Below are 15,902 nucleotides of genomic sequence, written 5' to 3'. Positions count from 1 at the left end.
ATATATATATATATATATCTTATTTAAAATTTATATGAGAGATATTTATGTAACATATTTTTACACGGCGCCGTTTTATATGATTTAAAGTTAAATTAATATACTTGTAAATTCTTAATGTAAAACATGATTGTCTAATGTTAACAGCTGTACTTACCAAACAATGCATACTTTATATTTTATGAAATTAATTGTGTTCGGATATCCAATTTCTTAGAATTGGAATCGCCTGAAGACGATATCGTCAATAAACACATATTTATAACATGTTATATGTTTTCAGATTAGTGCAGCAGCAGGTTGAATACAAGAAAGCGCTCACAAAGTAGAGGTACATTTTATAATTTTTGATAAAAAATCCTCACACAGTTCACACTCAGTTAACTTAAAATATATCAATCAGAGTCTAAAAAGTATATTGACAGTCCAATTGACATATTCAAAATAGTTTGTGGTTAAATTTTTTATTTATACACACTTTTGGAATTTTTAAGTTTGCTTTGATTTTCACTGTGTATTGTCGGTACTTTTTTTTTTAATAAGATTGTATGTTGTGTTGATGTCGAATGTTTTATACAATTGAAAATTTTTTCGTAATAACAAAAAAATACTTATCACATCTAAAAAATTCTATATATTGATAGTGATGAATATCTTTTGTTTATTATAATATAATTTTTTTGCAATTACAGTTTGGTACATCGAGACAACGCACAGGCTTGATGTCATTAGCGATGATAGCTTGATGATAGCGAAATAATAACCTCATACTTCCAAGGTTTGTATAATTTTTAATTTCTTTTTCGACAAATTTACAATTAAGATATAATCCTTATTAATTTACAATTAATAAGGATTATATCTTTATTGTTTATTCTTGTTCATTTTCTTGTGATGAAAGATTTTATAAATGATTCTAATGATTTTTATTATCCTAACGTGTACTGAATAACTAATCAAGATTTGATTTACGATTGATTATACATAGTATTATACATATATTGCTAATTTTGCCATTTTTATTTCTGTTATAGGAAAGTCCAGAATGAAGAATTAACGCAAATTGGTCTGATACATAGGATACATCAGTTATTTTAAAGGTGAGAATATTAGGTTTTTTAAAAAATTAAATATTTAATTAATTTGTTTAATTAAATAATGCATATTATGTAGATTATAAAGAATAATGTTTTACGTTATATATATATTTTATAAAATATTATCAAGATTGCAATGATGACATCCTTTCGGGTCTGATAAAACTTGATGTTAAAGATCCAATTCCAACGTGTTATTTTTGACTGAAGCAAATCTTGAACTATATTTTGCTAAGTTAGTTAATTGTCTATACTTGTTTTTCATTCATAAAAATGTTTTGTATAGAGGATTACAAGGTGTATTCTCTGTCAAGAATACTTTCCAGCAACAAGTAATTGAAGGCTACTTTAGCTTTACTTAATAGAAAGGTAAATTGCTTGTTTTTTATTAATTAATCTATATTAAACTTTTCATCCTTGTAGAAAATCAAATATCGAACAATAAAAAGTTGAGTTTGATTGCTTTTAAGTTAATAATTATAAATTAATATAATCAACTAAATTAAATTAATTTCTTTAAATAAAGAATTTTACTGGCATTATACTCGCAGGAGTAAATAAGTATAGGTTACACAAATAAAGCTTTTATAGAATTTTGCACTGAAAATAAACTGATGAACAACTGGCTAGAGTCCTGAATAAAAGATGAAAAAGCACTCGTTCATATGCTGATTTGTATGATATCTTAATTTTTATCATAAATTACTCATTTACGAAAATAATCAATTTCTATTTGTTACAGCATTCTGTACGCGATATAATCCAGCGGTTGGAACTATTAAAATATATATTGTTTTTTAAATATTTGAATAAATATATTTTTTTTATTAAAAATAATGTGTTAATCGATTTATTTTATCTTGTATGTTTTCTGATTTACGTTATAATGTATTATTATTTAGGGAATATGAATTGGATTAGTATGTAAGGATATTCAAGATAAATAGGTACATTTTAGAACATTCAGAAAAATATAATGATATATGTATAATGTATATATATATATATATATCTCGTGAAAAAAGCTTTGACAAAACATTTTATTGTTAATCGCAGAAAAAGCCATATACACTTTCACACAAAATCGATCATAGTTTGATAATATTGAAAAGTTTACAATAATTAAAATGTACATAAATATAAAGACGACGATGATGTTGCACGTTCCTCTCGTGTGTGCCAGAACTGTAGAAAAATCATCTCAAATATCTTTCGTAACACTCGTTGAACAACTTATTATTCAGTGTGATGATACGGTCGTATGTATATATATATCCTTCCTTCATTTAATAAGATGACAATGCTAATTGCGTTCTGAGGTGCGCTTTTATAAATTCACAGAGCTTTGACTTCACATGAGATGCGATATATTTAAAATCGAATATACACGGCCGGAGCGGGTGGAAGGAACGATTTTTGGTGTTTTGCGCTTCTATAAATCTATCTAATCCTATATACTTTTAGCCGCGACGGTCAAGTGCCATATAATTATATATATATATTTTTTTATTGGTACTATTCCCGAACGCAGCACGCACCTTTGTTTTTTTTTTTATATCGCAAGTTAGTACAGATTAAAGGTAGCGATTTAAACGTTCACACGTTGCATGCTCTATCATTATAAGTCTCTCTATTTTTTGTAATTTATATAATATATATACCTCTTTTTTTTCTTCTAAAATTCCTTTACGGTGACCTTAAATTTTTTTTATGCGATATTTTATTCCTCTTACTATCGTATTGCTCAACCAATGCCACGAGAATGCCTGCGCTCAACTTGTACCAATAAAATTCGATCGCCCCTTCGGTTATCTCTTTCCCCCCATCGTTCAACATTATCGATATTATATCAATTATACTTTTATCTGTTAATACTTATTAAATATTCTTTTAATTATTGTAGATCACAGACAACTTGTTCTTAATTCATAAAAACAATTCAATTATTTCTTTTCCCCATAGATTAACCGATGTGTGTAGAATATGCCTTTCACAGTGGTGTGTCGTGTATGTGTGTAGGTATTGCTTGGTGTATGTATGTGTGTGTATGATCGCAGAAATAGCACGAATTCCGAAAATGTAAACCGATGAATCGAGCGATAATTACGTATGGTCTTGTTTCGCGTTTCGCCCAGTTTATTGCCGCACGGAACACCGATATTTTCAAGGATGGAGGCTCCGGCTTGTAAAATAACCAATTTATATATTAATAAATAATTTTCAGTAAAGTACTCAAAGTTTCGATACAAACGCTATAACTACATGCTCACGGGCATTTCTCGAAGCATTACTTGGGTACTCCTAGAATCGGAGTTTCCATGCGGCAATCGTTTGGTCGATATCCCAGGCGATGTTAACGCTAAAATCATAACGTAGCGTATAAGCTAATTATGTTCACGGCCGACATTGAGACGGTAATAAGACAAGCCGATCTTTTTAAGCCTGAGAAGTTAGCACGAAGCTCATATTACGACTGATTATATGACCGAGATTACGATTTTATTTTAAACCATTGCGCTCAAAGTACGTTTCACCCTTTGAGAGATGAGCGAAAACTTGTGTAGAGAGCAGCTCGCATGCTTGTCAAATACAAAATATACCAATGGTACACCGAAAAAAAAAAAAAAAATCAATTTAGTGAGAATAGGTCTGCTCTTTTTAATTATACTCTCAACACTTGTTTTTTCTTCTTGCTCTCTTCCTGAAGGAAGAACCGCGCAAATAATTCGCCTCGTTTGAATGCAGAAAGCGCACCTAAAAACAACAGGCCGTATCTCGGTTTCTTCGCCTTGTACACTCGTATATATCGATTTAAATTGCGCATATGCAGTAATCGGTAAGACTCGCGAAGGTACCCTACGTTTCTTCGTGCGTGTCGGTCAGGTACCTGAAAAACATTAGAATTTGTGCGTGTGGAGATCGTAGTAACATGGACGAGGCCGCAACGGGGTGCGGGGGTGGACACTTGCGAATCGCGCGTTTTTTTTTTTACTTTTGCAAAAGCGTGTCGCCAGTTAAAGTGGAACGGACGTGGTGTCGTCGGTGTGTTTTCTGATTAAAAGTGTCTAACGATGCACGCGAGTGGACGCATCATGATCACACAGCAAGCGAATTACCTGATAATACTCGTAACGTTTAACGGTATTTAGCTCATTTAGTTTTACTGAGTAAGTTTCTTTCAAGTCCATAGCTAAACTTGTGACTTCCTCTCTTTATAATATACAGATTGGCGCGCGATGCCGCGAGTAGAACCTCGCCGCGCGCGTTTTTCCCTTCTCTGCGTTCTGCGGATGGATGTCCGTTCGGTGTCGTTGAGTGAACCAGAGGGAGCGTGTAACTCGGGGATGCGCTTCGTTGCAAGTTTTGCATCAGTCGTTTTGAGAGTGGCGCGAGTCCGGTAACTTTCGGGGATTCGATTCAAGGGGTGTGGACTACGCGATTAGCGGCAGAAAACATTTATCGCTTATGTAAAAACAAGCTTCCCTAAAGTCTGCAGCTTGATCCCGCATTGGATAGAGACATTCCAGAAATTTACAACTTGCACAGGCAGATTTATAATCCGCCGTTAAAAATTTGTCGTTTATATTACATATAAATTGTCAACTTACAGTCATACGTTTATTATAATTCAAGAATAGCGCAGACTTAAAAATTCTTCAAGACTCGCGCCACTTTCGAAGCAACCGGATTTATCATCCTCTCTACGCAGAACGACCATCTCGCCTACCGTCGCGGACAACATCGTGGAAAGTCGTTTAAAAATATACGGCGTAGCCCGAGCGCTACGTATACGACAGTAAGGACAGATTCTTCGTGTTTACGGAATGCGATATACAGGCACGGGATTCGCAAATTGATTTCGGATCGCGAATCGTACTTAGACAAGCTACGAAGAAGGCATCGTGCGAGGTAAATCAATCTGACGCGCGGTACAACGGCTGCCGCGCGCCAACGTTAAACATTGCAAGAAACGAAGAACTTTTCTGGCGCATACGAGCATCGCACTGAAGGATACCGCGCGTACGAGAGAGGGACTTGCCTGCCTCTCTTGACACGAGCTCTGCGACAGGAGTTATCAATACGCACGACTTCGCAATTATTGAGCTATTATCGAGTAGGAAAAAGTACGTCGCGAAATATCGTCGTGACAGTCCTGCAAATATAAGTCGGCGCTTTGTAACGGGGGACAGATTTACGATAGAGAAATGGCAGAGTTGTCAAAGGTTCCCTTGAATCGTCGTGTATTCGCGTACGATTCGGGTCGAGTGTCTCGAGAGAAAAAAAGAGAGAAAGAGAGAGTACCGAGTATTGCCTCTGGTTCACTCCGTGAATCGCGAGGGTGGATTTTTAGTCGATCCTGAGACAGAAAGATAACTTGGCTGCTTCCTCGTTCAAGAAAGCTTCTTCGGCCATTGTAACGCCTCGCTTCTTTACGGACGGCGATGGGATGATCGCCTAATGTGGTCTCCACGAGATATTATTCAGACCTTGGAAATGTCGCTTCAAACTGCTGCCGTCGGCCCAGGGGGAGTTGAGATACTCGTCGTCATCGTCTTGCTCAAGTTTCTGTAAGGTAAAAAACAAAAACATGAAACTCAATATTTTTTTAATGGAATATCATCTCAGGTTTACATTTTTTTCTGTCGGTACGCCGCTTTGAAGTCGTAGAGCGACTCATTTGCAAGTTAAATTATTCGCTACGGTAAAGCTTATGCGTAACAATGAATGTAATCACCTTCAAGCTTTTGAGAAAACCAATTGTTTCCTGATTCATACTTAAAAAATGATATTTTTAATTGCATTTGTATAATTGCAGCACTATTCTTTTGAAATCAGGAACATCTTATCTTCACATTGTCTTTGATTCAGTTTACCCTCAGTTTTGCATATTAGTTCAATTCGTGAATTCGAAGCGTCTCGTTGATCCCAAACTTGCTCGTCTGTGTATAGAACGCGAACGACCCTAATACCTCGGTTTCTGCAAGCTCGCGCGGCATTCGCGAATAGACGACCGCGAGAATTCGGCAAGGTAGGTAGCTGCGAGCTCGAGGGCTGTCGCTGGAAGCCATGGGGAGGATTGAGAAAGTAAGGGAGAGTTAGGCGGGGCTTGTTGGGATGGTTGTTGGGTCAGAATCGATGCTCGCGTCCTTGCCTGGTCTCTCTCACGCATTTCGTATAAACGTCAAAACCGCAAGTCTACCCCCCCCCCCCCGTTTGCGTGGAGTAGCTAACTCGCGCGATTGATTACGAGCACACGTGCGAACTCGTGCCGCACGGAAACGTGCATGCATCGAGCTCGAGCATATATACTCGGGCAAAAATAGGTGAATTAAACAAAGTAATGTTGGGAATTCGCTGTGTAACACATATCGGATCTAAGCGTTGAAATCTCACAATAGAGTTTAGTTATTAAATTTAAATTCTAGTTTTAAATTCCCCCATTTTATTCACAATTTTAATATCTTCTGTCGTACAGAATCAAATAAACTTATTTTTTAATAGTGTTGAAATACATGCTAGCACAAAAATTTTTATGATTACTGCAGAATTTCCAGAAAAGAAATGAAAAAAATTATTTACTTAATCTCGATTATGAATAATACAAAGATTTTGATACCGAGGATAGAAAAGATTGTAGTAGAAAAATTTAATATATTTTCACGGAAGAGAAAGTTTTTATTGAATATAAATTTTTCAGAAAGTAGAAGCCTCAAAAAAGTTATTTTCTTCAGCTACTTTCCAATTCGCGGAATAATTGCAATTCTCTTTCGCTTTCTCGCTGACAGATGACAGGATAAACTGGGTCGAAGTAGTATAAGTAGCTTTGCGTGAAGACTACTTGCTACTACATCTTCTCGACAAATATAACTGGTCGCAAACATTGTCGCACGTGTAGTTCTTTTCAAGAGTAAAACGGATTATTTGTGAATATAGAACATTCGCTTGTCCATGTATTTACTTAAAAATGTTTGTAGATACCTTTATCAGCGAATACATGTTTTAGAGATGGTTTATGACTTTTTTTTCTTTTTTTTTTTAGAAACGTCAGAAAAGTGCACTCTCTCTTGTGTAGAAAGATTACGAAAACAAATTCGTTACGTTGTCGTCGCACGACGTGCACTTGCGAGAGTTTCCGGTTGAAAGCTCAGGCACGAAGGAAATAGGGGTGGTCGGGTGTTTGATCGTTGCTTCTCTGTGTCGCAACCTTTTGAATGGTAGGTATGAATCGGGGGATACTTCAGATAGATTACTCTGTATATGCGGTTGAACGATGGTGGGAGAAGAAGCGGCGACTCGCAGTCTATCGCGCAGCCCCGTTCGACCTATATCGCCCTGCATCCCGAGTCTCGCTTATTTATAGATAGATACGCCAGTAGTGTGGCCGAGAGCACTTAACTGCGCCATCATTTTATTACGTCGATAGCTTTTAACGAACAAATTTTTCTTATGGAGTTAATCGCGAATTAAAAAAAAAAGGTGGAAGGAAAGTTAAGTACGAGTCGAGAGAATGCGATTCCATATGGCCCGTGTCGCGTATTTCTGCAGCGATCCATCGAATAATCTGCAGAATTCGTGGATCAATTTATCTTCCGCGAATCTACACCCTATCTGTATTCTGTACTCACGAAAGCCACTATTCGATCACGCACATTCGATCGACCGAAAACACTCGAGCATATCGTATATTTTCGTCGAAGACGAATCTGAATTGCTACATTTCGGAATTCTCTTCGATTATTAAATATATTATCAGACGTGTATTGTGTATCTCTTATTGTTAGTATGTGTCAATGTACTTCTGTCGATCGATTTCACCGCGGATCGGTCCTTTAGAATTCGCGGTACGATTAACGCTTGGAAAAATACTATTGGATTATTGAAAAAACTATATTGAAACAAATAGCTAGCATTCGATATTGGATTTGAATAGTTCTCTAATTATTTCCAATCATTTTTCACGAATCTAACAGTATTTTTCCATTTTTTTAAGGAAGTTCCAATTCAAATCGTGCAGGAATACGACGTAGTCTCTCAGCATGAGACTGAACTGTCATTAAAAATGTACGTAATCTGACGTATTTTTACGTACAATATATCTGACATATCTTTTCGAGCCGCACCTGTTGGCATGAGACGATGGTATACATGGAAGTTGAAATATTCTACTTCTATCGTTCATATAAGTATGCTAAATAAAATATTTGTAATGTATTGATCGCTTATTTGTCACTGAAGAGGTGTACGTTCTAGCGAACGTCTTTACGTACAATGTCCTCAGAATGTCGATATTCGTAAAATTTATCGCGCTGCTATTGTTAAATGATGCGTACCGTATAATTGACGGCTGTAGATACAATGAATATTTCGAGCTGTTCGGGAACAACTTGGCACGCCAATTCGATTGCTCGCCAACCGATCAATTTTATACAGAACAGAGGAATGCTTGTTCACGTAGATTATCGAACACCTTCTGGTTGGCCGCAAACCACGAAGGAAATTGACTGAATACTCCCTATGTCATACTTGAACGTATAAACCGCGTGGACTGCGGGATGACATTTACGCACTCAGCGCGCTATTTCTATAGCGAGCCGTTCATTCAGAAGACTTTATGCCTGGCGTAAAATTACTGCATCTGAGGGAAGCACTTAAACGGCTAAGTTAGCCGCCTTACGACAACATGAATACCTTTCTGCGATTACGAAGCAGAGATAAGTAAATAAACGGGAAAAAGAATTCTGCTTTATTCTAAATTATGTTCTAAATTATGTATACTCTGAAAGTTTTGTTCTTCATATTTGTCACTTTATATATATATATATATATATATATATATATATATATATATATATTCTATACATTTATGCGGAAGAAAGATCGTACCGCAATAGCTTCTCTGGGGCTTAGACAGGATTACCATTCTTAGGAAATTCTAAATTCTCGGCGATTGTGGTTAAAGTGATTATGCCTATTTATAGTAAATGCTTTTTTTCTGAAGCCCTACGGAAGACCTACACACGAAGACGCTTAAGAATGATCGACAGTCAACAAAGCAAGAGAATCTGGACTCTTTACGTTGACACGTTCCCAAAGTGTCCCTTACATCTATTCCCTTACGTTTTCCACGTTCAATCGATACCACGAGATTTTCGGAGCGGTGCTTACCCCTGAACGGAGAGTGAGTCAGGAATCCCGTCAAGACTTTCCCTGCTGATGTCGTCGGCCATTGCGACCTTGAGTTGGTGCCCGAAGCTCGCCAAATCCTCCCTGAAGGCTTCACTTCCGGGCGTCAATGCACCGCTAGTGGGCGGCAAGGGCGTACCGTCACCTTCCCCCTCCTCCCCTTCCTCACCCTCTTCGCCACCTACGAGGACCTCCTCGTCTTCGTTGTAGATCTTGAAGTAGGCGATGGTGAGGTATATCACCGAGATTATGAAAGACGGTATCGGAATCGCCATCGCGTACACAAGATTCATGTACACCTGAGGAAGGGTTTCAAACGTGTGACCAGATAGCTCGGCGGAAATCAATACGCATCCAGAGTTCTTTTACCCAAACGTCAACATTGTTTCGTGTGAGAAATCCCGCGAACGAATTTCGAACTGGAAGATTAATTTCATTATTACGAATATCTTATAATTAATTATTCGACTTATTAATTACAAAGTACATAAAAGAAACTAATTGACTGAAGTAAGATTTGAACTGAATTGAAGGAAGAATTTAATTGAATTATATAAGAAAAATTATATGGATGAGTATTGTCTAGTTAATAACGTCTAGCTAACAAATTGTCTAGCTAACAAATGATAGGAAGAATATTATAGTGAAAATGTAATATAAATGTAACTCGCGACAAGTGGTAGCAGTTGAATATATCTATGGAGCCATCTATGGTGAGACTTCTATAAATTTGGCGAAAAAGTGCTCCTGAGAAAGAAAGAGAAAGAGAGTGTGTTATTCGCGCCACGTGATCCTATTTCTTCCTGTCGTCCATTCGTTCGAAGGATTGGCACTCGTGCAGCATCGAGAGCACGGCGGCGAGCTTTTCCGGGATCGCCGATGTTATCGGCGGTTTATAATAGCACGCCGGCCGCACACTTGTGGAAATTGGATTTCTGCGCGCCGGGAGAAATTTTCTTTTCTTCCGGGCGGCGCGTCGCGCGCCGCGATGGCTTCCGTCTTTGTCATCGGCCGCCCATTCAACCGCTTGAAATGCATTGTCCGTACCTCGTGCAGACGGTCGCATTTCCGTCACCGTTAACGCTACTTCGCCGTGCCTCGCGCGCGCTCGGAAAATCTCTCTTCCGTTTTGTTATCGCTTGCTATCTTCTTTACGTCTTTTGCATGTAATTCCAACATGAATTAAATTTTCGATGTAGATTTCGATGTACGGAAGAATCTATTTTACGCCGATTGCCACGAGTAAATACGGGGATTATTTTCACGCTCGTCTATACAGCTCGACGAAAATTGTATCGCTCTCAAACACGTAGTTGAGATTATGAGAAATCAATAAAGAGATGAAATTCGAACGGGAATAAACGTGAGACTTATTTGCAGTATAGAGTTGCGATCAAAGTGACAGTCGGGAGACTAACTCTCGGGAGAGTAACTCCGTGTTTCAATTAGAGCCGATTCCGCACGAATTCATTATCGTGATCCATTTAATCATTTCATACGAAACAGTTTCGGCCGTATATTACGCTCTGCTCCCGATAGGCAGCCGCAGTATTGATTCTCAAGTGCGCGGCTCGTCCCGGCGTAAACTCGGGCAAAAGTCACACAGCACTTTCGCGTGACTCGCACATACCGATATACGGGGCGAATCGCTAACTATAACCCGGTCACCGGGTTATAACGCGCGGGCTAAAGCCACATTAGTCCAACGGATGCCATCGCGTTGCAAAGGAATCTGTACATCCCGGGTTTAGGATTGAAAATAGAGATAGGCCAGTATTCATAGTTCGTACTTATCTTAAGATAGCTTTAATAATGTCTTAAGATACTAATACCGATGTGACTGACTTATGACATCTTAAGACTCAAGACGCTGTTATATTTGAGAATTTATTATGAATACCGGCTATAAGCGCGATTAAGAAAAATCCGCGTTTCCACGCGTGAAAAGTGTATACAATAACGTCAGAGACCTGCCACATGTCGAGGTCGCTGATGACTATCCCGGGATCCACTTTCGAGTAGTAACAGCTAAAGTTCTGCCCTATGATGGCGTACTGCTGGTAGAAAATACTGCAATTCAGCATTGGAGGGTATCCACAGCCTTTTACGTTGGGGAACAGCTTGGCCCCGGTGAAGTACCACACGGAGTCGTTGCCCATGAGACCTGCGAACTTCCCCTCGTTATTGTTCGGCGACAGGGACGCTTTTCCAGCGAGAGACCCGGAAGAATAAACCGGACGGAGACAGAGAAAAGCGTATAACGACTTCTGTATATAGCAGTTTCTCATTCAGCGCTGAAGCTTTACTGATGAATCGCTGAAGCTTTACCGGAGAAAACTTATCTCTCTCCCACAATAGTTTTAGTTTTCTATCTATTGGCTTTGTTAAATCCGCACCTGTCTCTCAACAATTTTTGCACGTAGAATCAATCGGAATAATTCACATAATGGTCATAAAATCATAAAATGTACAAAACGACGAGATATTTATTTGATAAATATAAATGTAATTACGAAAAGTTAACGGTTGTTAAATATTTTGAAATATCGCAATATTACTTTTACTTCAACTCCTATTATTTCTGTTGATCCTTTTATTGGATAACAGAATATTTATAATTTCAATTATGGTATTTGCAATGTCGAATTACAAACGTCTCTGATGCACATGTAAAATATCAATTGCACGAATAAATAACAAGCCTCTCCTTTCAATTTTATAATCATGCTCTTTCAAAAACAAATATGGATAGAACAGATTCAGATGAGGTGGGACCGAAAATGTAATATCTCGAATCCTCAGTGATATCACTTTGTACCTGTAGGGAAAGGTTTCGGCAGTCCATTCTCGTCATCCATGGCCAAATCCTCGATGTATTCGCCTAAGGAACGCTCGTAACGAGGCATCCGCTTGTCTTCTTCGTCATCCTCGACACCTCCTACCGCTCCGCCTCCCCCGTCCGATCCTTCGGACGAGTTATCCGGTAGCTTATAGTTGACGCGTATTTGCTTGCAATCGTACAGTTCCTTAGTGCAACCCTCTCTACAGGATGTCCATGAGCAATTGCTCGTACCTGGACTCAACGATCATTTATGGAAATTCTCGCGACCGCGGAATAATAATCCAAGCACAAAACGCACAGAACATTCGCACGTGAAAAAAAAAACTGGATAATGAGGGACATACCGAATACACACATACAGCTAATCGTACATACATACACCAGATTGTAAGAACGAATGGAAGCGTGAGACAACAGATTAAAACATTGATGATTACGTGAGGACAGCGCGGGAATATAATTCCTTATGAAAATTTATACGAGACCGAAGCTTAAAGCTCGCAACTGTCAACAAGCACTATACATAATTCATTGAAGAATTTATGAATCATTTATCGTTAATTTATTCGAGTTTCTGAAAAAAAAAATCATCAACATGACGTTCAAATGAAAAAAATAGTATTACTCGCCAAAATATATTTTAAATTTACAATCAACAACGCGATGCGAATAGACACACAATGCGAGAGGCTAAACCACCGTGTGAAACAAATATAGGAAACGTGCATGCACCAGAGGCGAAGACAGAGATTGAACCGTCAGAAAGTGTTTTGCATCATGACGTAAGTTGCAGGGGTGTTGACACGAGGCCGGTGCTCAATCGTGAAGAACACCTGCACCCTATTGACGTCCGCGAAGTGAAGAAAATTCAAGTGACGAAGGAGAAACGAGGAGACTCGGATGAGCCGCGGGGGTACCAAGAGCACAAAGACACCAGTTGCGTCGATCTTATCACGACTCGCCGCGGCCTCTCTCCTCCTGACTAACGATCGATCTCGATCGGTTCTTTCAATCTTTCTTACATCTTTATATCTTTCATTCGATATATAAGATCGATCCCGCAAACATTATTTAACAATAACAAAGTTTCGCTGATTCTCTTTCTCGTTCTATTTTTAAAAGCAAACGAAGAAAACTCAAAATAGCTATTAATATTTGCGATACATTCGCTTATGATTTGAAAAAAATCTTCTGAATCATGCAGAGAAACGTTACTCTGTTTTTCGAATGTATATTAAATGTATGTAATTTTATGTATCGCGGTATTCGGTTAATAGCAAATTAAAATTTATAGGATAGTATTAAACTTTTATGTTATACGTATTCACGTATGTGTGATGGACGACCCCGTATGAAAGGCAGATGCATGCCACTGGGGAATACAAAATTCATAAACTTTTTTTTTCGTTACAATCTCCGTGGAATTTATCGTGATCCAGAGCGAGTTAGAAAAGCATTTCCCAGGCGGCATAAAGGAAGACGCGAAGCAATTGCGACGGAACAACGTTCTTCAACATTTGCCGTTACAATCAAAGTGCGATTACTTTCCCAATTGTTAGCCACGTGTTGATCTTCCGATAACTTTCCTAATAAGAGGTAGATTGCTATTTTATGCCAGCTAAATAAATTACGATTACGATAAATATTGAATTAAACGCGGAAACTGTCAGCTGTCCTCCACTGACGTTCTTCGTCACTTTTGTTCGGTCTGGAAATAGCCTTTCCAATCATTCATGAAACTCGCATATTTTGATGCTGACCCAATTCTGTAAATGGGAATTTACGTCAGTTCCTGATGTTCGTCTATCATCGTCTGTCACTTTCGGTCAACGTGAAATATTTCTAGAATATAACAATATATGACTTCTATTTTTTATTAAGTGTCTCGTTTTTTTTCCGGTATCGTAAACGTATTTTTGTTTTAAATCTTTTACGAGATGTCTCTTTTGTAATGAGATTAAACGCGATTCCTTCTGAAACTTTAAAAAGACGTCTTTTTCACATCATGAAACATACATACAAGCGCAAAATGAAAATGTACGTTCATACCAACAAACATACATGCTTGGACATAGAAAACAGAGAAACACGAAGGGGCTTAATTGCGCGCGAGGGAAGAATCTCATCAGAAGAACGAAGAATATTCAGAGAGAATTCACAGTACACAGGCATGCAACGAGAGGAGCGACAACGAGAGCGAACAGGTGAGATAAGGATGCCGATTGTTCACCTCTTCTGGACTCAACGTCGATGGTGACACACTCGGCGGGCCGAGTGTCGAACTGCATGAAGATGGTGGTGAAGGCGGGGTCGATAACGAAGGGGACCAAGAAGAGGAAGGCGAAGAGGCTGAAGGTGCTGAGGAGGATGAAGAACGCGGTCGTGTAGAACAGCAGTTTCTGCAAGATCGTCTGCTTCTCCTTTTCGTCCGCCATCTCGGAGAACAAACGGCAGTGCTGGTTTCGTGCTGGATGCTCCTAAGCGACGTCGTCGCCGTCGTCGTCGTCGTCGTCGCCGTCGTCGTTGTCGTCGTCGTCGCCGTCGTCGTCGTCGTCGTCGTCGCCGCCGTCGTCCTCGGCGTGCCTGGTGCTCGTCGTCAGACGTCGGACGTCGAAGAGACGGAACGATCTACAGGCAATTCACGAGTATTTGTCCTCCGTTCCGTCTGGAATCGGCGAGTCGAGTTTTCTTTGTGCGCGCGCCCCGAAAGACTCACCCCCGGAGAGTCACCCCCGGGGGAGATGATTTCTGTCACGGAGATTCCCGGGGGAGTTAGCTTTGCGCTAGAATGCTTCCGTTAAAGACGAGGTTCTTTTGTACGTATTGTACAACGAGCGCCATTTATCTTGATCACCTCGAAGCGACATATATCGATTAAACGACTTTTTTTTCCCTTTTTTTTTTTGCGACGTACATTCGGTCGAATGATGAAAGAGTATAATTTTTATATTATCTAGAGGTTGTGTGATGTTGTTTCACAGTCTATTTTATCCTTTGGCAAACTAGGGGCACGTGTATAGGACCTGTAAATGGCAGTGGCGATAGGTGAAATCAATACTATCAGTGATGAATCTAATATTTTTTTTATCGTACTCATAGATAGTAGTCTCTTTCTTTCTCATTAGAATGAAAAAATTAACAATACTTTATCTAGTTTTTAATTGGTCAAAAAAAAGACTTCGTTTTATTATAAAACAAAAATATTATGTTAAAATTGAGCATTATAAAAATTCATGATTCGAATTTCTCACAGTATAATGACCTTATAGAATCTACCTTTAACTTCAACGTAGGTTATTGCAGGAAGCAAAATGTCGAACAATTACGTGTTTCTAACTTGTCTACAGCACTATCGGCTTTCGGCACAATGACGCGATCGTTCGATTCTCGTTACAGATAAATGAAACGGACAATACCTATTAACGTCGTATAACTCGGTTTTCATCGAATTCTTGGCGCAAATAGAAGATTCCTTGGTTTCATAGATATTTTATCGATTATGTTTTATTATTAAATATTTTTTTAAGTAATACATGTATTAAATTTTATCCAATTTTTATATTTATAAAACTTGTAACGAGGATAAAGAAGACAGAATCCATGCTTATTAAAATGTCTGAAGCCTCCAGTGTCAAGATAAGTTGTTTCCTCAAGTTTCTTGACCATTAAAGGCAGTGGAAGTTCATGGAATTTTCCGCTGGAAATTTCTGATGTTCTAAAGAAAAGCCGAACGATCGTTCACAGAATTGATCCCGGCTCCTGGATCCGAAATATTACTT

The 15,902-nt window shown here is 38.6% G+C and overlaps 2 protein-coding genes across 3 annotated transcripts in view; one reads left to right on the top strand and one right to left on the bottom strand.

Annotated features, from left to right (window-relative positions):
• The window catches only part of LOC105462724 (hrp65 protein-like), an 11,028-nt gene extending 9,094 nt beyond the window's left edge, over positions 1 to 1,934 (top strand). Inside the window, exons 9-13 of the mRNA XM_011709549.1 lie at positions 284 to 331; positions 693 to 778; positions 1,035 to 1,100; positions 1,384 to 1,466; positions 1,840 to 1,934. The gene's annotated coding sequence lies outside the window, so the exon portion shown is untranslated. The remainder of the gene's footprint in view (positions 1 to 283; positions 332 to 692; positions 779 to 1,034; positions 1,101 to 1,383; positions 1,467 to 1,839) is intronic.
• A 184-nt stretch (positions 1,935 to 2,118) lies between these two features.
• LOC105462725 (UPF0769 protein C21orf59 homolog) overlaps positions 2,119 to 15,902 on the bottom strand; it is a 55,754-nt gene continuing 41,970 nt past the window's right edge. The window contains exons 1-5 of one of the 2 annotated variants that reach the window (XM_011709551.1): positions 14,354 to 14,621; positions 12,100 to 12,354; positions 11,252 to 11,445; positions 9,264 to 9,580; positions 2,119 to 5,663 (exon numbers count right to left, since the gene is read on the bottom strand). In XM_011709551.1, coding sequence (XP_011707853.1) covers positions 5,600 to 5,663; positions 9,264 to 9,580; positions 11,252 to 11,445; positions 12,100 to 12,354; positions 14,354 to 14,558 — 1,035 coding nt within the window. In that variant the 5' untranslated portion in view covers positions 14,559 to 14,621 and the 3' untranslated portion in view covers positions 2,119 to 5,599. Of the gene's footprint in view, positions 5,664 to 9,263; positions 9,581 to 11,251; positions 11,446 to 12,099; positions 12,355 to 14,353; positions 14,622 to 15,902 lie in introns of those variants that run through there. The other variant, XM_011709550.1, reaches the window with a different exon arrangement.

This window comes from Wasmannia auropunctata, unplaced genomic scaffold, assembly GCF_000956235.1.
Source record: "Wasmannia auropunctata unplaced genomic scaffold, wasmannia.A_1.0 LD336095.1, whole genome shotgun sequence".
Classification (NCBI taxonomy): Eukaryota; Metazoa; Arthropoda; class Insecta; order Hymenoptera; family Formicidae; genus Wasmannia; species Wasmannia auropunctata.
This window is presented reverse-complemented; position numbering and strand designations above follow the sequence as displayed.